Below are 24,556 nucleotides of genomic sequence, written 5' to 3'. Positions count from 1 at the left end.
AGGCCAAAAAATTTTTTTTCACAAAAGACTGATGTCATTCAAAGACTGACATTTCAGTTTTTATTACTAGAATACCTTGAAGATTTAGATCTGATTTGCATTGATATTTGCCAACTGAATTATTAAAGTCCTTTTTTTCCTTTTCTCTTCCCCTCATCAGGTTTTAACACTTTAGTCAACAGCAGACAACATCACAATTTAACAATCATGTGATTTCACAGAGCCTCCTGGGCTTTTGAATTGTTGACCAACTTGAGAAAAATACCTGATTTGATGCATAAAATGAGGGTGATGACACATAAAGGAAATGGCAGGGTTTTTTTTGTTTTGGGTTTTTTGTTTTTTTTTTGGTAAAAGAGTATGCTTCTCACATATGATTCTTAAGTGACATGGGATAACTTCATTGACATGTCTTTTCTGGGCAGTGTGACCCCATTTGAGTAACCTATTGAGGTTTTTGTGTTTTATTAGAATTAACTGTAGCCTCAGTGTGCTGGGAGACTTGAAAATGAACACGTATACCTAGAGAAGGATGAGGATTTCAGAAGTGTGTGCATATTTGAAGTGATATGTTAGCCTCAAATATCATTAGACTACAGATGGAAAAAGACAAAGTGGGAATTTCTGTGCAGTTGTTACTTCTAAACCTCTTCATCTAAAGTGACAGAAATACGAGCCATAGAAATGTGATGGTGCATTTATATGTCAAATAGTTTTTTTTTTTTTTTTTTTTTTTTTTTTTTTTTTTTTTGCGGTATGTGGGCCTCTCACTGTTGTGGCCTCTCCCGTTGCGGAGCACAGGCTCCGGACACGCAGGCTCAATGGCCATGGCTCATGGGCCAAGCCGCTCCGCGGCATGTGGGATCCTCCCAGACCGGGGCACGAACCCGTGTCCCCTGCATCGGCAGGCGGACTCTCAACCACTGCGCCACCAGGGAAGCCCTGTCAAATAGTTTTAAACACACCACACACACACACACACACACACAAACCAGGTCATCACAATGCTTCCTATTGATTTCATTATTACATAGAATCTCGAATATTCCTATACTCGTGCCTGGTAAAAATAGCATACAATCCTATCTCAAAAGATGTATTTTCTTTACACCCTTTATAGGGCAGGGGTTGTATAAGTTTATGAAACATCAGAATCATCTGGCAGACTTGTTAAATTACAAACCCTTGGGCCCCACTCCTAGAGTTTCTTATTCATGTAGGTCTGGCTTGGGGTCCGATAGTTTACATTTCTAACAAGTTCTTAGGTGACGTTAATGCTGCTGGTTTGGGGACCACACTCTGAGAAGCACTTCCCTGGTTTTAGTACTTATTTTGGTCAGATGGAGTGCTTCATAGCCTTGCAGTCAGTTCTTTCTACTATCTAACCAAAATGACTACTGTAATTTAAGTCTATGTTTTTTTTGCAGAATCTAAGATAATAGTAACAGCAAGCAGCCCTTGAATAATGCTTTATCATTAATAAATCACTTTCATGTACACTATCTCACTTGAGACAACACAGGAATCCTGGTAGGTGAGCAAGTATTATTATTATTATTATTATTATTTTTTGCGGTACGCGGGCCTCTCACTGTTGTGGCCTCTCCCATTGTGGAGCACAGGCTCCGGACGCACAGGCTCAGCGGCCAGGGCTCACGGCCAGCCGCTCTGTGGCATGTGGGATCTTCCTGGACCGGGGCACGAACCCGCGTCCCCTGCATCGGCAGGCGGACTCTCAACCACTGCGCCACCAGAGAAGCCCAGCAGGTATTATTTTATTCATATTTTACAAGTGAAAAGTAGAGGGCTTAAAGGACTTACCCCAAACCCCTAAAAAGTAAATGGCAAAGAGCAGAGACTTGAACCCAGGTTTTCTGACTCTAAATTCTGCATTCTTCTACCAAGTCACTCTTTCTCTTAATCCCTTACAGTTGTTAGAGAGCTTTACACTATTCAAGCTACTTTCATATTCATTATCTCATTTGATCCTTCAAAGCAACAGCATGAGGCAGGCAGGGCACCATATTATTGTCTGCATTTTGTAGATAAAGCTGTTACAAAAAATGATAGAAAAGTGGCTGCTGTCATTCAGACAGTATTTCTTCATGCACTAAGCTAAAAATTTCCTGCAATATTTAGCAGCAGCATCTGATGTAGGTAAAGCATCAGATGGTTCTCCTTTCCAAGTCATATTCAATGGCCCAGTAACTCCACCCCCATCCCTACACCAGTTTTTTGTTTGTTTTCTTGGTAGGAATACATCTGGAGGGAATGCAGGTGGGGATAAAATTTAGGATTACTAGTTAGTAAGGAAAGTGGGAAAAATTCTTAAATTTCTAGACCTCAAACATTGAAGAAAACAGCTTTCTCTGCATACAAAGAATTTCACCTCTAGTCTAGGGCTTTTCAAAGTTTAATGTGCATACAAACCACCCAGGGATCTTGATAAGATGCAGATTTTGATTCAGTGGGTCTGGAGTGAGGCCCAATATTCTGCATTTCTATAAAGCTACAAGGTGATGCCAATTCTGTTGATCACGGTCCAACGTTGGTAGGCAAGAGTCAGTCCTATTTCTCAAAGCCATAATTATTTTTACTATTCTCTAAACCATCTCTGAATCTTTCGAATGAAACAGAGAAATTAAAATATAAAACACTGTAACAATATGTGGTGAATACTATGTACATTGTGGGACTTTCCTAGGTGTTCCTCTGTGCTAGGCTATTTATAACATGCCAGTATCTTCCAATCTATTTTGATCTCAAGATCCAGGATGATGCCAAGAATGTGGTCCATGGACTAGCAGAGCCAACATTACCTGGGTGTTTGTTAGAAAGGCAGAATTTCAGGCCCCATCCCATACCCACTGAATCAGAATTCATATTTTAACAAGATTCTCCAGATGATTTTCCAGTACAATAAAGCCAGAGAATCACTCCTTCAGATTTTCTTGCCCTCCTGTGCTTGCAGAGTCATCATTATGCTCATGTTGCTGGTCCTCTGACTCACTGGGAGTATCTAATCCTACAGAATCCCGTAATTCAGCAAGAGATGATTTAAGTGTGGGGTGAGGCAGGGAATCTGTATTTTTAAAAACTTTTGCCTCGAGGTAATCCTAATGATTGGCCAGATGTAGAAATCTAATAGTGAAGATGAAAATTATGCCATAGGTGGCTACAGCCAGAAGGGATGGTTTATAGGGAATCGTAGGAGATGTTATAAAACTTACAGCTCGGTAATGGAGGTTCCTTTTACAGATTGACTCAACCTGTGAACTGTTCTCTACTACCAAAACCAGGTGGGCCTGAACTTCTGCCACTCAACCCCCAACCCTCAATGTAGCACTAATTCATTGGTGTGACAGTGCTGAGAGGTTTGTTACCACATATTAAAAAAAACATTTCCCAGATACAGAAATCTGCACTAGTCATTTTACAATGTGTCTTACAGAAAGACAATGTCTTATATATTTGAGATATATGATACAGCAACGAAAAACTATAGTTATGAAGATTCTGCTCTTAAAGTCTAAACTTTAAGCAGATTCTAACAGAGTTTGACATTTAGCTAGAATAAGTAATTCATTTATTCATTCAATAAATTTTTACTGAGCACTTCCTCTGTGCTAGGTGATATAATGGGACTAAGAACATGTAGGTGCCTGCTCTGCTTTCATGAGGAAAATAGTAAAAACATAAACTTTTAAGACAATTACTGAGTGTGACAACTGCTGAGAAGAATAATTTCTGATAATAAATTAGTGATAAAGAGAATGTCAAAGCATTTGATACAAAAATATGAAGATTTCAGAGAATTCTCTGAGCCCAGTGGATAATGATGAGAGTCTCACAGAAGCAAATCAGCATATCAGGGCAACAAAGAAGAAACAGATCTGAACAGGACCCGGAGAGCTTTCCTGAAATTTCTGAAACCTTCTCAGGAAGAGATTAATGAAACTATTAGTTGGATAGCCTTAGTTATATAATTCTTATTGTGTCATTTGCAGTTTGCTTTCTATTCATTCATGCTTTAATTACTTGTCAATGTGTATTTAGTTTCCACTTCATGATGTAAGTTATTTCCCAACAATACTATTTTTATAAAGCCCTTAATTGAACAACTCATGGTTGATTGATTGATTCAGCACTTATATGCCAAGCAACATGCTAAGAATATACACATAAGTAGGACATATAAGTTTCTGCACTTTTATGGATCTTATAATCTAGAGATTGCACATAATTAAAATGCAATTTTACTACTTCTATTATATGGCTTCCTGTAGGGAGTGTTGTCTTGAAGGCCTCAAAAGAAAAAGTTATACTGGCAAAATGATGATATTGGTGAGATATGAAATCATGTTTCAAGAAGAAAACTAGGATGTGTGAAGGCCCCAAAGCAAGCGGACAAGGCATATTCTTGAAATATAAGTAGTATAATCTACCTACTGCCTAAAGTTGAATGATTAGGAGTTTAGGGATAGGAAAATAGGTTGAATGAAGGGTTCTGCCATGCTTAGTTTGAACTTTATCCCAAAGACAATAGGAAATTGGGAAATCAAGCAGGAAAATTAACTCAACCATTTTAAAATTTAGAAACAGTATTTTTGTAGTAGGGGTAAATACCTAGCAGCAAGAGGTCCAACTGGAAAACTGGAGAAATTGTTGGTCATTTTTTGGTGTCACTGTACACAAATTTTATTTAAAAAATATCATTGTAATTTACAACCTATAGGGCTCTCTACAGCTACAGTTAATAAAGTATTAGCTGTTACACAGCCAGACTCTGGGAAAACTGTCCTCTAGGAGAAGTAGCATGGACACACAAATAAGTCACACCAGAAAATTTCTCTCTAACAAGATGTTTTTGTCATGCCCTTTTGAAAGATGAACACCTCAAGTGAGTATGTTGAAATGTGATACAATAAAAGATGTGACATTTTAAGACTAGCCTTGGTGAGAGCATTTTAAAAGTCTCCCTGGTTGCTGTGTTAGAATGAATAAAGATGGCATGGAAGTTGTTTTCAATAAAATTATCAGTCACCCCCAAACTTTCACTATGGAAATCTGACATATGGATAAAAAAATTAAAACAGATATTGAAAATAAGAATATCAATAATAGCTAACACTGTGCTAAGGACTTCACCTACATGTTCTCTTTTAATTCTCATGATAACCTTTGGCAAAGATTTATTTTTAGACTTAGTTTAAAATTAGAAAACACAGACTATTTGGAATAACGGAAAAAATATTTGAAGTCATGAGACGCTGAGAGATGTGGACACTATTTCTGTTCTCCTAGGCCATGTGCAAAGTTTGTGATTAAGCTATTGCCACCACTCCCCCCAATTCCACGCAAGCTTCCAAAATGTTCTGAAGCACTCAAATCCAAGCTAGTTCCCCAAGGACAAATCTAGGATGGTTCATTTCTCTTCAGGAAGAGTTTTCTGGGGATCTGATGACACATCTGGGAAGAGCAAGAGTGAGGTGCTGGTGGTACAAGGGCATCTGTACAACACTCATCAGAATGGCCAGCACATCTGGTTGCGGAAATCCTCCCATGGCTTAAAGATTGTCAGTGTCAGTTATTGTTAGTCTCGTAAGGATTTTTAAGGTTTGGAGGCCAGCAATCATGCAGTTAAATTCTGTGGTCTTCATTTTCTAAATTACTCATTTGTTTTAATGACAAGGTTATTACTGCAGAAAGAGTTTGTATTTACTTGATTAGGCTATTATGGAATTATATGCAAGGGAAAAGAATATGTTCCTGACCTAAATTTAAGATATTCACACACAAAAATAACTGTCTATATACCTGCTACACTGGTATACACTACATTGTATATTTAAAACCAACATACAAGTAAGGTTCTGAAAAGAAAATAGAGCAAGATTTTTCTTTATTTTTCTGTTCTTTGAAAAGGGAAACCAAGAATATTAAAAAGTAAAAGAGGAGCTTCCCTGGTGGTGCAGTGGTTAAGAACCCGCCTGCCGATGCAGGGGACACGTGTTCGAGCCCTGGACCAGGAAGATCCCATATGCCACAGAGCAATTAAGCCCGTGAGCCACCTCTACTGAGCCTGCACTCTACAGCCTGCGAGCCACAACTACTGAAGCCCGCGTGCCTAGAGCCGGTGCTCCGCAACAAGAGAAGCCACCGCAATGAGAAACTCATGCACTGCAACGAAGAGTAGCCCCCACTTGCTGCAACTAGAGAAAGCCCGTGCTCAGCAACAAAGACCCAATGCAGCCAAAAATAAATAAATAAAATAAATAATTATTTTTAAATCTATACAAAAATTTTTTAATCTATTTTAAAAATCTAAAAAAAAAAAGTAACCAAACACTAACATCATGGTGTCGCATAAAGATGCTGGCCTGGATTCTTCAATGCATTATTATGTATACTCTTTCTCTTCCTAGGATACTTTCCCTACCCTGTTTTCTTGGTCTGGTCCTATTCCTCCTTGAAGTCTCAGCGTAAGCTCCCCTCAGGGGAGCTTTGCTTGCCTTGCAGATTTTGCTATATGGCCTTCTTTTATGGTCTTATTGAAAGCTACAATTTTCCTTTATATGGTATAAATCTAATTAAGTAGTTATTCATGCAAGTATTAGTTTAATACTCTGCTTTCTTGTTGAACTATAAGTTCCATCTGTGCAGGGACCATGTCTGAGTAGTATTCCATTGTATATTTATGCCACATCTTCTTTATCCATTCATCTCTTGATGGCCACTTAGGTTGATTCCATATCTTGGTAATTATAAATAGTGTTGCTATGAATACTGCGCTGCATGTATCTTTTCAAGTTACTGAGTGTGTGTGTTTTTTAATAGAAAATATTTCTTACGTGAGTTTTCTGTATGGGGTGTTGATGGCCAATCTGGCTTCTGGCTTGGACAAGAGAATTGTACAGTGCCTGCTAAGTTGTTCTCAGGCTAAGGGGCTAAGTTCTCAGTGTGCCTTTTGAGTGTTTCAGGTATAGAAAGTTACTGAGGATGTAAAAACCTTTGTAGAAATGAAATGCACAGAAACTCTGTAACCATGAACAATCCTGACACCACATGAGGCACACTTGAGAAAGGGACTTTCTTTGGAATGTGAGAAGAAACAAAGTTAAATGAAGATGGGAGCAGCGTTGCTCACAGAAGGGAGATCAAACACTCCATAGAAAATACATGTTACGGTGCAATTGCCCTCTGGGAGTTACAGGATTATGAAAGTCTAACTTAATTAAGGGAGAAAATAGGTCACATTTAACAACCACATACATGACACATCATTTTGATTATACAGAAAAACTGAAGAGAGAAAAAATTAAGAAATCAGAAATACAAGAGAGGCAACCATGGAATGCAGCAATCTCTTCTCCTCCATCTATGTCAGGTATATGTTTTGATTTTGTATATATAAAAAATTCACCATTCTTCTAACTTCCCTCTTTAAAAACACTTGCAGTATACTTGAAAAAGAAATTTCAGGTGTGAAAAGAAAGAGAAACAAAATGACCCAATGAAAATTTTTTTTTAAAAAAACTGAACTAAGAGGTAATAAATATTCTTCTCATAAAAATATACCTTGTGCCTACTTTCCTTTCTCCCCCTTGTGTTATCAATGACAGGTTATCAAGTACTTGTGAAACCTGCATGAAATCTTCCCAGTTTCAGGGCTCAAGGTCCCTGTGAGGTCGAGCTAATTACAGGTACATTTCTTCTGCAAGGCAGTCACACTCTGTACTGTTGAAGGAACAATTAATAATTGAACAAAGCTAGCTGAGTTTTTTTGCACATATGGCTAAGGGTTGCAGTAGCTTTGCTGTCACACAGGGAGCAGAGCCTCTTCTTTGGGTGTCTCCATGAAAGGCTCAGCATTATAGGCTGAAAAGGATCACCCCCTGTCTCCAAATTTTGAAAAGAATAAAAAAACACACATAAAACAAAAAATCCTGGTATCCTGTATAGCAGTAAAGGCAGATTCTCTCTCCTGTCCTCAAGAATATGATTATGATCAGGTGGTTATTTAGGTCAAATGTGAAAGAGATGAAAGAGTAGGCTTGGGAATTAATACCTGTTGTAGACAGAATTGGAGTCTGCCCTTGAGTCTGTGAATGCAGCAGGGAACTAGTTTTGTATGCGCCAGAATAGAATTTGACCCATAGAGAGGGCCTAGATAGAGGATTATAGAAGAATAAAGTTCTTTCCCTTGAGATGTCTTTAGGAATTTAATGGGGGATATCCCCAAAGCCCCATGGAGTCATAGATGAGTGCAGAAAATCCTTGACCTATGCCCCAAGCCATAGTCTTGAGCAGGGGTCTGTAAACTATTCTGTAAAGGGCCAGGTAGAAAATATTTTAGGCTTTAGGGGCTAAGCCATATCTGTTGCAACTAAACTCTGCTGTTTTACTAAAAAAAACCCAAAAAACAAAAAACAAAAGCATCCATAGACAACTTGTAACTGAATAAGCATGGTTTTGTTTCATTAAAACTTTATTTATGGGCACTGAAATTTGAATATCATATATTTTTTTGCATGTTAAATAATAGAATTCTTTTGATTTTTTCTACCCATTTAACCATTTAAAATTTGTTCTAAGCTTGTAGGTAGTAAAAATGTGAGGCAGGTTGGATTTGGCCCAGGGACTAGTTTTCTGATCCCTAGGCTGACTATTAGAAATCCCTGTGTGTACACCAATTTTTCTAGTTGATTTGAAGTCCCTAGGGTTCTCTGACTGTATGTAAATGCTGCCTTTATTGTGAAAGATCTAGCTTGTCCTTTGGTCTTTTGATAACTTGAAACATCATGGATAACCAGGTTATTCAGGGTTCAAACCATATGTTTACTACCATGAAAAAGTCTACTAGAGTTAGCCATGAAGATCTAAACTCCTAGAACAAGCCTGGGAAGGCCTTGAAACTCTGGTTTGATCTCATTACTTTTCTAAACTGAGGGGATAAAAAAGAATATATCTTTAGGTTCAGATCACCAATAGCATTTTTCCCTGAAAAAAAAAACAAAACTGTTTACTAGTCAATAGTACACCAAAGGAATAAAGTATTTTTATTAATGCAGTTCATTCCTTGATTATAACTTGAATATAATCTATCTTCCTTCTTTCTTCCCTTCTTTTATCTCCACTTATTCCATAAAAAATTGAGATTATAAGTAACATATGTATATAAACATTTAAATTAATTACAAAAGGTGAGACAATATGAAAATAATGGTAAGAAAACAAGATGAAAGCAAGAGTGTGTCTGTATATGGATTTGATGTCATAAAATTCCACATAGTTTATTTAAAATCCACTTCATTAATGTGTAATTTATATATGATTTCCTCTATTCTTTCACAGACCAGTCATAAATTTGGCTCTAAGTTTGGTAACAGTCAATACAATGAAGGACTCATGATTATTTGTAAAAACTCATTGGGTTCATTTTAAAAAACAAACCATTGCTTAGAGAAAGGACAGTAGAAACACTGAAAACAAAGAGGAGCTTTCTCAAAGTGTCCTTTCCAAGGAAACTATGTAATACAATTAACAATCTCTCAAAAACAACATTGCAGAAAATGCAATGATTTTAGAGGATATCTTTTATAACAGCGGTCCCCAACTTTTCTGGCACCAGGAACCAGTTTCATGGAAGACAATTTTTCCACAGACTGGACAGGGGTGGGGTGGGGTGGGGAGAGTGGGGACAATGGTTCAGATGGTAATGTGAGCACTGGGGAGCGATGGGGAACGGCAAACGAAACTTCACTCACTCGCCCACCACTCACCTCCTGCTGTGCGGGCTGGTTCCTAACAGGCCGCAGACCAGTCCCAGTCTGCGGCCCAGGGGTTGGGGACCCCTGTTTTGTAACATCCTTAAATATGTGCCCAAAACTTTTATACCAAATAGTCATTTAGTAAAAGCAGTTCTACATGGGAACGGTCTAGGTGTGGGATTGAGGGTTAATGTAATTCCATTCAAGGAGAATGTGCTCTGGAGGTTTAATTTAATCCAGGGGAAATGTATATGATATCCAGATAATATGTTATCTGATATTCACACTTCAGATAAGCCTGCATATATATTTTTTTTCCATGTGAGGTTTAAGATGGGAATGACAAGATATGAGTTTGAGGTTGATCCCCCAAATAAGTGCCTTATTTACTGCTTTTATATATTATCAATAAATGACAAGCTGTATGCATTAACAATAGAATGGGTTTTGAGTGACATTGTCTTAAGAAAATAGAAGCCTCTAATAAGAATAGCTGCCTAAATAAAAGACCATTCCATAGGTTAGTCCAAACTTCACCTGATAAATTAATTTGAGGGCTAATATGAAAGGGAGGCCCATATTCTCACACCACAAAATACAAAATATTTAAAGATGCTACAACCAAACACTACCCTGGCCTGGCCTTTTAGAAGTATCTCGGGATAGCTCCCATTGCCTATCTAGCTTTGCACAACAATTTTTCATGGTGTTCATTTCAGAATTAATATGTTATAAACTAGATCTCTAGATTTTATATGAGAAAACTTTAAAAGAATATCAGATATAAATCAGTTAAATTATGGGGGTTAGCTACCAAAATAAATGACATTTTGTAAGAATAATTGATCCATAGTTCCTCTTTTTGGAAAAACTAAATAGCAGGCCCCATTCTACAAATACTGTGTCATTTGCAAAGGCATGGTTTTGCATATAAGAAAATTTCATCTGTCGAGTAGGGGAGGATGCATGCAGTTAATACTAAATAATTTGGTAAAGTATTCAAATGAAGCTCAAAAGGCAGCAGAACCTCAGAACCCAGTTATAGTGGGAGGAGGAGGGGAGAATGCAGAAGACATTCCTGAGAAATGATTTTCTGACTTTTACTGAATTAGCATCCATAGCTGGGGATACATAATGAGCTCATGAAGTTTAGTCCATGCCTGGTGCCCCTCCACAGAGCCAGATGCTAAGGATAGGATATTAGAAGTCACAAATAATTTTGTATTATTCCTAAAAGATTGCATCACAAGGTGCTACATATAAGGAAACTATATTTAAAAGCAAAGCAAAACAAAAAAACATACAAAGAGCTATGGAAATTTAATCCATACAAAATATTGCCCCAAGACATTCAGGCACCAACCTGGCATATATTTCAGACAAAATTCTAAGTCATTTAACGCATTTAATGCTTCTATATTTGTTGCCTTGAGGAAGTGTTCTATTGAAAATGAAATATATCATATATAAATCATCAAAAAATATATATATATATATATATATTTCCCCCTATGGTTGTAGACTTTATAGAGATGGATACATTAGCCAAGACCAGAGATGACCCTAAACAAGTCCTATGTCACTACTGTAATAGTGTTTTAATAACAATATACATGCTTGCCTTTTGGATCCAATGGAATCACAGAAACATGAGGATATTCTAAATAGTGTATGACATCTGGGGGACTGGAAGGTTGCTTACCAGTTGGTGTAAGGTGTCTCCAGGTGATAACAGGTTCAGGACGGCCATTGGCCATGCAGACCAGGGTCACATTGCTGCCCTCATTCACAGTGACATCCGAGGAAATGTTGGAGATCTTTGGTGGAACTGTAAAGACAAAAGCAAATGGAATATGTAAGCATGTCAGTAAAAGCAGGTTTCCAGTACTGGTCCATGCAACAGGAAGTGGCAAATTCAAGCGAAGTGCTTTTCTGACTTAAACCATTTGAATTTTTGTGTTAAGAAGTCTGGGTGCTTTTGGACATCCTTACAGACTTAGTGAGCAGATGAAAAGCGTGGTTCTTACTATAAGTTGAGAATCTCTCCACTACGGTCTAGTGCTATAGGAAGTATGCAGAGTAACATAATGAAAATGTCTTAGCTCTTTTCTGATTACAATGGACCTTATTTGGTTATTAGAGAACATGCCCACTTATACACATTAAGAATAAATTTTCTTATCACTAAATATTACCGACATTTATGTTCTTATGTGTATAAAATGATTATAGCCCACTATTTACTCCAAATGTCAGGAAAAGAAATGCAGTGCTATTTAATGTCGGATTGCAGAGTTGTGTCATAAAGTTGCAGTAATACCTTGTTGCTTATAATCTAGCCACAAAAGGAAACACTTGGTTAATCACTACAAGAGAAAACCTCTAAATATCATCTTGGTGTGTGACAGGCCTGATGATGTACCTTAGAGCTTAAAAATGGAATTAATAAGGCCTATGTCACAGACAGGTAGACTTTATAAAAATACTACTATTACTCCTAATACTATTACCACCACTATTACTAACACTTTAATAATAGCTAACTTTAAGCATTTACTATACATAAGATCTTATGTCGATTACTTTATATAAGTACTGTATTATCTCAATAACTCCTTATAATAAGGAAATAATACCCTATGAAGATTTTATTTATGGGTGGAAAACTAAGTTATAGTTATAGGCTAGGTGAGAAACAGAAAACAGATTTGAATCCAAAAAAGACTCCAGGGCCCAAGCTCTTAAGTCCTACTTGAATGAATCTTCATCTTCACAATCCAGGCTACCAGATGGCCAAAAATGACAGAAATTACTTCTCCGTGATATGAGAAATGAGTCCCCAAGGGCTAGCTGCACTGCCGTCTGACTTCCTTCATTAGTGTTCTGGGTGGCAACATTAGATCTCACACTGGTGGGCTTAAGTGGAAAGTGAATTACTTACAAATTTCATCACAGAGGTTATGTACTGATTACAAATTGCAGAGTTTATGCTTTGACTGTGATTTTCCTTTTTTTTAACTCTTAGTTGCTTATGCTGTCTCTGAAAAACTATGTGTCAGGGGAGGGAGGAAGACAAGAGAGCATGAAGTAGTCCAATAATAAATAAAACTCTTATTTTTTCTCACTCTTCCTGCCCATTAGAGACTCTGTGCAATGACAAATAAAACAGGAACATTGTCTGCTTGTAGAGGCAGCTGCCTGACAACTGTATTATCCCTGCAGATCCCTGTTAGCAGTTACTGATGGTACCTGGGCAACTGACCAGGTCAGAGCGTCACAAGGAGGAAGTGGGAGGAGGATCCTCTTGACCTTGGCATTCTTCTCACAGTGACATCTGATATGGCCTCTGGGTAGGAACCAGTGATTCCAAATCAAACCCAGTGGCAGAAATAGAATGTAGTTGATTCCTGTCACTTAGCAACTTCTATTTGTAGAGTTTCTGTTTCCCCTTTGGGTTCAGAGTATTTTTCTCATATTCATACACTGACTTATAATATACTCTCCCAGACTTTTACAGTGAGGACCTGAAAGGTTATATCCATTTAATAAGGAAGAATATGAGGCATAGAGTGGAATAACGGCTTATCAAGGGTGATCACATCACGAAATATGGCTAGGCTTAGAATCCAGAGCTCCTGAATGTACAACTGTTCTACTGTTTAATATTCACAGTTTTTAATTCCCAGTCGAGTAAGCCATGGTTCTGAACATGTCCAAAAACACCTACAATACAACCTATGATGGTGTATGAGAACAAGACTTGGACATCCTAGGTACCTCCCTCAACAATCTAAGACCTGTAACAGGAAGCTATATAGTAATTGTAAAAGCTCATGTCACTCAATTCAAAGTTTATTCTGAATTCCAAAACAGGACATAGAGTAGAGAAAAGAAACACAGATGTGTTCTGATTTAAAAAAAAAAAAAAAAGTGGAGGGGGAAAGATTCCATATCCCTAATATATAAACATGTAAATATACAAAATAGAAAATAATCTCCAATGGCCAAGATCCGAGAGAGTTATTATCTATGATAAAATTTACTCATATTGCCTCTCCTTTATAGGAGGAATATATATGTACTAAGGACTTTGATTTTACATGGCACACAAGTAAGGTCATTTGCTCAATGTTACATAGACAGGTGGTAATAAAATTGGGAATAAAATCTAGAATAATTAGCTACAGGGCTATGCTTTGGCCACCAAACTATATTCTTTCTCCTAATTAAGGACAATATACTCAGGTCCTGGATCTCAGATACTGGAGATACAGAAAGTGTTTGTGTTGAACAGTTAGAAATGCAATCATGTTGACATTGTATCCCACCTTCCTCTGGGTCACTAACCAGTAGTTTCACTCCATCATTTATCTTCCTACTTTATTGTAATTTTTATCAGCTTCTTGCCATAAGCATTTATATATGATGTAGCCTTTTTGCTCTAGAAAGAAATCCCTCCCCAAATCCCATCTTACCTTCTTATTTACTTTTAACTTCTCTATCTCCAAATTTTTGAAGGAATTGTTCTATACCACGTCTTCATTTCCCATTCACACTCCAACCTTCAGTGCAATCTGCATTCTCTCATTAACCTCCAAAGAAACTGCTCTCAAGAGGCTCACCAATTTGTTTGAACCATACTGTTTTCAGGTCCAACGAAAATTTTTGTTATTATTCCTATTTTTCACTGAAGTAGTTGACTTTGTTGACTGGAACTTCATTCTTCCTTTCCTTAGTTTCTAGGTCACAAACTCAACTGCTTTTCCTCTTACCCTTCTGGCCAACCTTCCAAGTTTAACTTTTGGTCTTATCTTGTCCCATTCCTTAAACATCTGAAGGTTTGATCACTGTCTTCTTTTTAAATATTATTCACTGTGATCACTCACTACTCATCTACTCTTCAGCTTCAGAAGCTAATGTCATGCTATTGATACTCCCAAATCAGTAACTTCAGCCCATATTTTTCTCATGACCTATATATCTGCACTTTCAATGAACCAACTATTCTATGTCCCCATTGAATGTCTCACAGAAATCCAGGATTCAACATACTCAGGGGTCATCATCTTCCTTCCCACAGAGAACCCGTAATCTTGTGATCACTTTCTCAGTAATGCTGTCACCATGAAAACAGTTGCCCAAACCAAAAAAGAAGTTTATCTCCCTCGACTGCTCTCTCTCCTTTACTGCCCCCATATAAAGTGGATCCCCAAATTCTACAGCTTATGACTTTTAAATATCTCTCAGATTCATTTATCACTCTCAATTCTTATTCCTACTAGCCTTGTTCCAACCATCAACATTTCTTTTTATTTTTTTTTGCCTGAATTACTGCAAAAGCATTACAACTAGTTTCTTTGCCTCTAGTCTTCTTCTCTCCAAGCTCACTGTCATTCATTCACCATACTGCAATCAGAATTTTCCCCCTAAATTGCAAATATGAGTATAGTATCCTCTGATTAATCTCATTGTCCTCAAAATAAAAACTTCTTAATATGGCTTAATAGGTCATTCATGGTTAGACCCTACTTCTCTCTCCTGCCTTATTTCCTATTCCCTTTGCATTGCATCATCCAGTCGGATCAAACAACTTTTGATTCCTGTAATATACTATCTTTGTTTACTCCCAGGCATTTAACATTCTATTTTTTTCTACATGGAATGTCTTCTTTCAACTCTTCATGTGACTATTCCATTTCCTCCTTCAGGTCTCAACTTGTCAGCTTGTTTTCTCACTTTTTCCAGGAAGACTGTCCTGTCATCCCCCACCTACCCCCAACCCCACTCCTAATTCCATATTGGGTGCCCCTCCTGTGTTCTCACACTGTACCCTGTATTACTCCACACAGCACTGAACCAGAATTGCTGGATGATTTACCTACGCCTGTCACTAAACTGAAAGAGGCAGACAGGAAGGCCTTTGTTTTCTTGACCACTGAATCTTACAGAGCACAGTACTTGGAATATGGTAGGTGCTCAGTGTGTTTGAAAAAAGAAATGAATGAAATTTTCCTACCCAACTCTTTTCTGAGCTCAAAGAAGTCATCTCATTAAATTTTTGTCAGAAAGGAGCAAGCTTTTATTCTGAACCAGTAAAATACTTTTATCAATATTTCTTTAGTTACCCATCTAGTTATCTATTTCACTATCAACTTTGACTCAATTAAAAAAAATTGACCATGGGGCAGAAAAATGTTCATATATTTTAGAAACCAAGATGAACTTGGTGTCCAAGTTCCTCAATTACAGACTTTTCAGGGTTTTAACTTATTTTTTTCTTTTCTATCATGAGTCATATATACATTTATATATATATATATATATACATATATATATATATTTGCATGTATGTATACAAATACATGTAACTTTTTTTTTGTTTAATGATTTAATAGTTCCTTCCTAGTTTCCTATAGCAATTCATGCAGTCTACATTTATACCATCACTGATAACATAATATTAAAGAGGCAAATCAAAGTTTTTGTTCTGTTACTCATAAAATTTTTCTAAAGATTCTGGGAAGTAAAAAGTATTTTTATTATAATTACTGCCATTTTACAGATGTGGACATAGGGATAAAATGGGTAAAAATCACATTAGCTAAGGAATTATAGAGCTAATACTAAAACCAAAGGCTTACAGATTTCCCAAACTAAGCTCTTCCTCTATATTACACTCACTTTTGCAAAAGCGGTTCCAAATAGTATTTTTTACTCTATTTTAATTCTCAGTAAGGAAGACTACTTAGGAAATACTGTTTAACATGATAACCTTATTTGCATCAGCAAACATAGGTTGTTTATAAAAATCACTGTAATACTGATTTATGTTCAATTCTTGGGTCAGCACAGTACTCTGGGTAGTTTTTGTTTGCTTGTTTGTTTTGGTTTTCTCTTTCTGGAGTATTTCCTAACAATTTTTACTCAAAGGATATTAATGTGATTTATTATATTTTCCTAAATTTTATGCCGTGAACCATTTATTTAACGTTTTCAACCTATTCAGTTTCAAGGACTTCTCCAATTTGTCTGGATTATTTTGTTTTTCTTACCAACTAATGACAGCTCCTTATACCATAAGGAATTGACCTTTTGTTATTTACAATTTCCCCAATTTATCTTAATTTTATGACCATATTTGTTTTGTAGGTGCCTTTTTTTTTTTTTTTTTTTTTTTGGCCACGCGGTGCAGCATGCGGGATCTCAGTTCCCCGACCAGGGATCAAACCCATGCCCCCTTGCAGTGGAAGCACAGAGTCCTAACCACTGGACCATCAGGGAAGCCCGAAGTCTTAATTTTTTTATTTATCTTTCTTTTGTGGTTTCTTCTATTGCTTCTGGGCATATTAGGTCTTTTTGTAACATAAGATCAGTTAAATGTTTATCTCTATTTCTTTTATTTTTCTATTAATGGTCTGTTTCATTTTTTAAAAATTGAACTCTTTACATCATACGGGATTTACTTATGGTGTGAACTGTAACTAAATTTTTCCCCATATATTTTTAGTCAATTTCTCCAATACCATTTGCTAAATAATATAAAATGTATACGTCATTTTGGTTTTCAGAATTACCCTATATAGTGCTACCCATTTGGCCAGAGCAATATTTTCTGGGAAACATAAATATAAACCTTACTTACCATGCCAAGCAATTTATCAAAATATTTGAAAATATAAGTCACTAATCTTTTGGACACCACACTATTATTAGGTGTTGCCAGTTCCAAAATTAATTGTTTATTAGAATAATACCTCCTAAAATGCTGAGTGAAAAACATAATTTAGATACCCTTCTTTCAGGACATTAGCAACATTCATTATTCAAAGTAATCCTCAGGGTTTCCATTGTAAAAAAAAATGTAAAATGAATATGCCACACCCAACACTTCTAATTTTAAAATCTGAATTATTAAATAGGTAATATTTTTTCATTGAAATTCACATATGTTCAATGTTAAAGCAATGCATGTTTTTTTTTCTTTTATTCAGTGCAAAGTGAATGGCAGTTTCTAAAATAATGCTAACATCTAGTTGCATTTGGATACATGAATTCCTTCAGCTGTGCAATGAACCAGCAGTAAGATATGACACAACCAATCTGGCTCTGGCACCCATGATTTTATTGTCCTTTCTCACTCTTTTTGTAATTTTCTTACCCACTACCTCTACCAGATCTCCAGGGTCTGCCTTGTTTTTTGTGGACTCAGAGCTGCCTGTACATTTTTGTGCAGTTCTCCAGGTTCAAACTTATTCCTTCTTCCCTTTTGTATGAAACTAACATCTCTGTGTATGACCGAAAGTGGAAATGCAGGCAAAGTCAGGGACATAGTGGAGTGTTTAATCTGCCCAAATCCATGCCTTCTTCTTCTGGTAAGACATGCTACTTTTCCTTTGGAGAACTACCTCTCATCCCACTACCACTGGTTTGTTGGGATTGTCAATCAGGTGACCTGTTTTCCTTAGCCAAAGAAAATTACCTAAGTTGGGTATATCAGACTCTCCCTCCTTAGAACTTCGTTTTTATAAGAAATAGTTTAAAAGAGGTAGAAGTTGATTGACTGTGTTAATGGCTCCAGTTTTCCACTCTTCCCTGTTCCACATTCTTTACCATGCCTATGCCCTCCTATAGTGGGTGGTACACATTTTTACATTCCTGGACCATGTCACCTGTTTTGGCCAAGGATATCAGTGTAGGTAATATGAGCAGAGCCTTGACAAGTGCTGAAACAATTGGACCCACTTGGTCTTCTGCCTCTGCCATCACCATGAAAAGTACATGCTGAACTGAGCCTTTTGGTCCCAGGAGAAGGAGGATGGGAAATGGCAAATAGGATGGCCAGATGAAATACAAGGTACTCATTCAAGTACAAATTTCAGATAAACAACAAGTATTTATTTTTAGTATAAGTATGTTCCAAATATTACATGGGACATATTTATACTAAAAATTATTTATTATCTAAAATTCAAATTTAACTGGGCATCCTATGTTTTTAATTGATGAATCTGACAACCTCAGGAACACAGTCACCTGTAGTGAAGCCCAGCCTAGAAGTGTGCGGACTTGCACATTTGTGAGAAATAAAGAGTAACTATTATTGTTTTATGCCCATGAATTTTGGACTGGTTTGTTTATCAGCAATAGTTAGCTAATACATATTATGAAAGGGCAACCACCTGAAAAGACTATTATTTTTCACTAGTGTCTGCAACTTGTATCCCTAGAGATAAATGATTTTGAGCTTTCCATGGCAAGATTTTTCTGCTTTTCCTTTGGTTCTGTGAGCTAGTCCATATTCTTCCACTGTATCACCTCCTTCTTACATAAAATTAGCCAGTCAATTTCTGTTGCTTAAACCAAAGAATCCTAATTATTGCAGATTGAGAAGCAGTCATAATAAGGTGAAAATTTGAAGAGGGGCCTTTTCATAGAGGGACAATTGTTATCATCTCTGCTTAGGTACTTGTTGGATTCCCAAAAAACCAACTTAGTTGCATGGCTACCATTGGTTCTGATCTATCAGTACACATTGCTTTAAAAATAATCGTTGGTTTGCAAGGCCATCTAATTCTAGCTGTGAATGTTTTAATGCGTTTATCCTTGGTCCCTAACTGACCAGCCTACAGAAAGAAAATAATCAGTTCCAGAGTAGGGGAGAAAAGTGGTCAGTTGGCTTATTTCCCTAACCTCAGATAATTAGTGGTTATTGTATTCAATTCAAAGTGCCATTCCTAATGGTACAAATCAGCAACAAATTGGTCTCAGTTATTGTTCATTTAAAGTTGGGGCAAGGTGTATGTACTACTGTGTGTATGGTGGTGAGGGGGTGTTAAAAACACAACACTGTCAACTTCCTAATTTCTAACCTTTCTTTCATGAGGCTAGACAAACTTAAGCCCTATCCTTTGCATATGGAACAGACTATGGAACAGTATGTCATGTATACCTAAGAGTTGGGTTCAGAAATCTACAGGATGTTTTCTGAACAGCACTTGGCTTTAATAAGCACGATCTAAGAATTCAACAATAAGAATAAAAATACACAATATAACACATAAATGCCATCTTGTGAAACCTCAAACGTCCATCCAGCCTGGCATTTGCCTCTGAAAATGCCACTGAAGCATGTTTTGCTGCATGGTGTGGTAGTTTCTAGGATGATGACAGGATGGGAAAATGTAGCACAGTGAGCTAGACTGAGAGCCAGGGGACTTTGGCCCTGCCCTGCCACTACCTCACAAGGAAATCACATGTTCTCTGATATTGGCTTTTGAATTCTCATCATCAGGCACATTGCAGGTACTTAACACATTTTGAATGTCTAAATGAACAAATTAATGACATTATTATTTAAATTTGTTTGAGTCTTCGTTTCCTCATCTGGTAACTGGAAGTAATGTGCAAAATTGATATTAGGCAATGTTACAGGATTGCTATTAGGGTCAAATATGATAATGCACATGAACTTGTTCTATAAACTGAAAGAGGTTCTATAGTGTAGCCATTATTTATTACATGCTAAAACTAGCTTATAAAAAACAATGTTGGCTTAACTCCTAAGATAACATGATGGGATTTCCCTGGTGGTCCAGTGGGTGAGACTCCGTGCCTCCAATGCAGGGGGCCTGGGTTCAATCCCTGGTTGTGGAACTAGATCCCACATGCATGCCACAACAAAGAAGCCCACATGCTTCAACTAAAGATCCCGTGTGCCGCAACGAAGATCCCCTGTGCCGCATCTAAGCCCCGGCACCGCCAAAATAAATAAATAAATAATTTTTTAAAAAAATTTTAAAAAAAAGATAACATGATAAAAGAATTCATACATTTCTATGGCTAATGGTATTTTAATTATAGTTTTGCAGGCACCATTATTGCCAAAAGGTGTAGGTAATTATTACAATTCATAGTCAATCATTTACACTGGTATTAACAATAACTCACCCCAAAGACATGCACTCAGTTCTTATCTGCTAATGGGCAGAGCTACGTCAATATGTCAACCCTTGGGCTTCCCTGGTGGCGCAGTGGTTGAGAGTCCGCCTGCCGATGCAGGGGACATGGGTTCGTTCCCCGGTCTGGGAAGATCCCAGATGCCGCAGAGCGGCTAGGCCCGTGAGCCATGGACGCTGAGCCTGCATGTCCGGAGCCTGTGCTCCGCGAGGGGAGAGGCCACAACAGTGAGAGGCCCGCCTACCGCAAAAAAAAAAAAAATATGTCAACCCTTCAGTTAATGTCTAGGCACTTTATACCTACAACAAAAAGTGACATAAAGATATGAGAGTGTACAACCATAAGTAAAATAAGTTTTCCCTGAATTTTTAGAAGCTTAACTGTTGGGCTCCCAAGAAAAAGCACTCCAAGTTGGGGAGGGTCAATTAGAAGGTTGGGATTAACATATAAACACTACTATATATAAAATAGATAACCAACAAGGACCTACAATATAGCATAGGGAACTCTACTCAATTATTTTGTAGTAACCTATAAGGGCAAATAATCTGAAAAAGGATATATATATACATATACAGATATATATATCTGAATCACTGTGCTGTACACCTGAAACTAACACAACATTGTAAATCAACTATACTTCAATAAAAAATAAATGCATAAATAAAAAAAATAAAAGAAAAAGCACTCCAAATAAAATTTTGTCACCCTTACATAATTTGTAATGTCTTGTACACAACAGTTGTTGCCAGGTGTTTTGTGTCTGTAATTTGAGTTTCTGAAGACTTAGATCTTGCAGTAGAATAAAATAGCTAGCAATGATAATTTATTTTCCACTAGTACTAGCTCCCACTCCTATTAGGATCCATTTATAAAGCAAGAAACAGCAGCCTCCAAAGTATGTATCTGGAAAGGAGCACTCTGCAGGAACATGATTCCTTTTAGATACAAATTTCATGCGTGAGTTGGAAAATATGGAAACTATAGATTCTTTGAGTGTCAGATGAAGTTGAAGTTAGGAGAAACTCATTATGGGCATCAGTTACTCAAATATCTCTGCCAGGAATGATTACAAATGCCGCACTTATGCATGCAGTAAATGATGAACAAAGTAACTTAAAGAAAGAGGAATAATATGCTAACAATTTAGAGAAAAAGATAAAATGTATGTACAAAACAAAGCAATGCCAAGTGCCATATGACTGGTAATGTGGTAAAGACAGGGAAACTGCAGTGAGGAAGCTCCCGAAAATGACATATTGAAACAATGGGCAGTCAAGAAAAAGGAATCCTCTTTTAATCCTTTTTTAATCAGACAGGAGCAGTTTCTGAACTGTACATGCGACTAAAAGTGCCTGAAGCTTCACTCACCAGAGTCCTCTGAGCTGTAGCTGGCATTTGACTGTGTTGGCCAAAGCTGGGTAAGACACACTCTTCTGGGCCTTTGAACCCTATGTTATATAACATTCTCAAGCGGCCCTATGAGTTCCTGACACTGTTCTAGGTAGTCAGATTTATACCAAAACAGTCCCTACAGACTCATCCAGACGGTAGGCACTGTCAAAAGGGAGGATGAATATGGGTCAGCCTGCTCTAAATAACTCAAACACGGTAGCCATGGGACAAGGAAATGTTACAAGCTCACTTACACACCACTCAGTGGTGGATGTGTACTTAGGGTGACACATGTGTGGCATGCATATCTGCATCTGGTTGAGTTCCCTAGTCTACCTAAAAAGAAAGTATATTAAACTGGAATGTTTCTATATTTATTAAATGTTCAGAAGTGCCCTGGAGTCTAAGGGTGTGGGCTGGTTTTAAAAGGGAACAAATCATTCAGACACCAGCATTTGCATTCATGCCCAGCTAAGGGTGTCCATTATTGTTGATTCAGCAATAGGTATACTCTGTGGGGCATCAAATGACTGTTCCCATGTACGGGTCATTGCCTTGCTAAATAAGAGCAAATGGAACTATCCCGACTCTGTTCACTGAGACTGCACTTAACAGCAAGTCAGCAGCTTCTCCAAAATCTCCTATTCCCAGACCCTTATTCCAGCTGTTTGGATATTTGTTTTTACTAATCTGGGAAAACACTCAGAAGCTGACTTAACCTATAGATGGAAGGAATGAATCTGCCATCTCCCCTTTACCTAGGCCAAATCGCTTTCTTGTTTCTGGTACTTACAGATTCGTCTTTAGATGCTGTCCAACTGGGGCAGATGGTTTTGTTATTTGGCAGCAATGGGGGTATTAAGAAGAGGGAAGCTCAAAAATATCAGGCTGGACTTCCCTGGTGGCGCAGTGGTTAAGAATCCGCCTGCCAAGGCAGGGGACAAAAGTTCGAGCCCTGATCCAGGAAGATCCCACATGCTGCGGAGCAACTAAGCCCGTGCGCCACAACTACAGAGCCTGCACTCTAGAGCCCATGAGCCACAACAACTGAAGCCCACGAGCCACAACTACTGAAGCCTGTGCGCCTAGAGCCCGTGCTCCGCAAGAAGAAAAGCCACTGCAATGAGAAGTCCACACACCTCAACGAAGAGTAGCCCCTGCTCGCTGCAACTAGAGAAAGCCCGTGAGCAGCAAAGAACCAACACAGCCAAAAATAAATAAATAGATAGATAGATAGATAAATAAATAAATAAATTTATAAAAAGAAAAATATCAGGCTACCTAGGGTAAGTGGCAAATAGCAACTGGGTCGTTTCCAAGGTCTGAGAAGTGGCACCTTGAGATTTTGTAAGAGAAAAGCAGAGTGTGTCTTTACCCACCCTTGCACTCAAATAGACATATTTTCCATGTTAAAGGGACATGTTCGGTATAATTCTTAGAGCAGGTGAAAATTCAGGCAGTATTCCTGGCATCTACTAAAAACCCACTTCTTACTCCATGAAAAGCCTGTAAGATTTAGCCCTAAACCATGACATATCCTTAAAAGCTACAAAATACTTTATGGGCCATCAATTTTTTTGTGTTCCATTACTTCTCTTAAAAAATTAAATATGAGAAAAACATTGCCTGTATCCCATGGATGAATTCTTTAGCTATTAAGGGAATATCATAAACAAGTCCTTATACCAAAAGCAGAGAGGATTTTAAATCAGAGAGAAAGGAGCTGTAAGTGATCAGGGAATAGAAATATAAAGGGTTCAGAGACCAACCTGCCATCTATTCTGTTGAAGAATAATGCAAACCAACAACATTTATCAAGAGCCGATGCCACATAAATGCACTGTGCAGTGCGTGGGCAGAGGTGAGGAGGGGTAAAAGAATGACAATTATGACCTAGATCAGCCAGTTTTTACTGTTTCAACAGAAGTGCCAGTATGAGCTTATCACACAACTACTCAGAATATTTCAAAATAACTTACTGTTCATTGCATTTGGGGAGTCAGAAATACACAGAGGTAACTATAGTGCTTGTAAGAATTTCTTACACTTAATGATTTCATGCCCATATTACTAGCTTAAATTCTATGTTTTTAGTTGCTTAAGGCATACAGTGTTCTTTGCATGTAGGGAAGGAGGTAGATTCTAATAGAAACCAACTAGGGTGAACTAAAGCATGCCTAGGATACAAAGAAAATAATAACAGTTGTTCCCTGCCACCGCTCAAGGGCCCAGAAGCTAGACTATTTAGACAAAGAATAGGTTTGACAGGAGATTTTTAGAATTTCTTTCTTTGCATTGCCCCTGTTCAAAGCTTACCATAAACCATTACAAACAGAATATGGAACATTCACATTATTTACTTCTAAACAGAGTTATTATTGTGAATTAATACATTCATGCCCATTATAATTTTTCAAAAATTATATACAATG

General features: G+C 37.5%; 1 protein-coding gene across 2 annotated transcripts in view; it reads right to left on the bottom strand.

The window, feature by feature from the left end:
* LSAMP (limbic system associated membrane protein) overlaps nt 1-24,556 on the bottom strand; it is a gene marked incomplete at its 5' end in the record, with an annotated part of 637,506 nt that overhangs the window by 204,508 nt on the left and 408,442 nt on the right. For both annotated transcript variants that reach the window (XM_079705348.1, XM_079705349.1), the window contains one exon: nt 11,473-11,598. In XM_079705348.1, the coding sequence (XP_079561474.1) occupies nt 11,473-11,598 (126 nt within the window). The remainder of the gene's footprint in view (nt 1-11,472; nt 11,599-24,556) is intronic.

This window comes from Hyperoodon ampullatus, assembly GCF_949752795.1.
Source record: "Hyperoodon ampullatus genome assembly, chromosome: 5".
In the NCBI taxonomy this organism is placed as follows: Eukaryota; Metazoa; Chordata; class Mammalia; order Artiodactyla; family Ziphiidae; genus Hyperoodon; species Hyperoodon ampullatus.
Note: the sequence above shows the minus strand (reverse complement) of the source record. Positions and strands in the feature narration are given on the sequence as shown.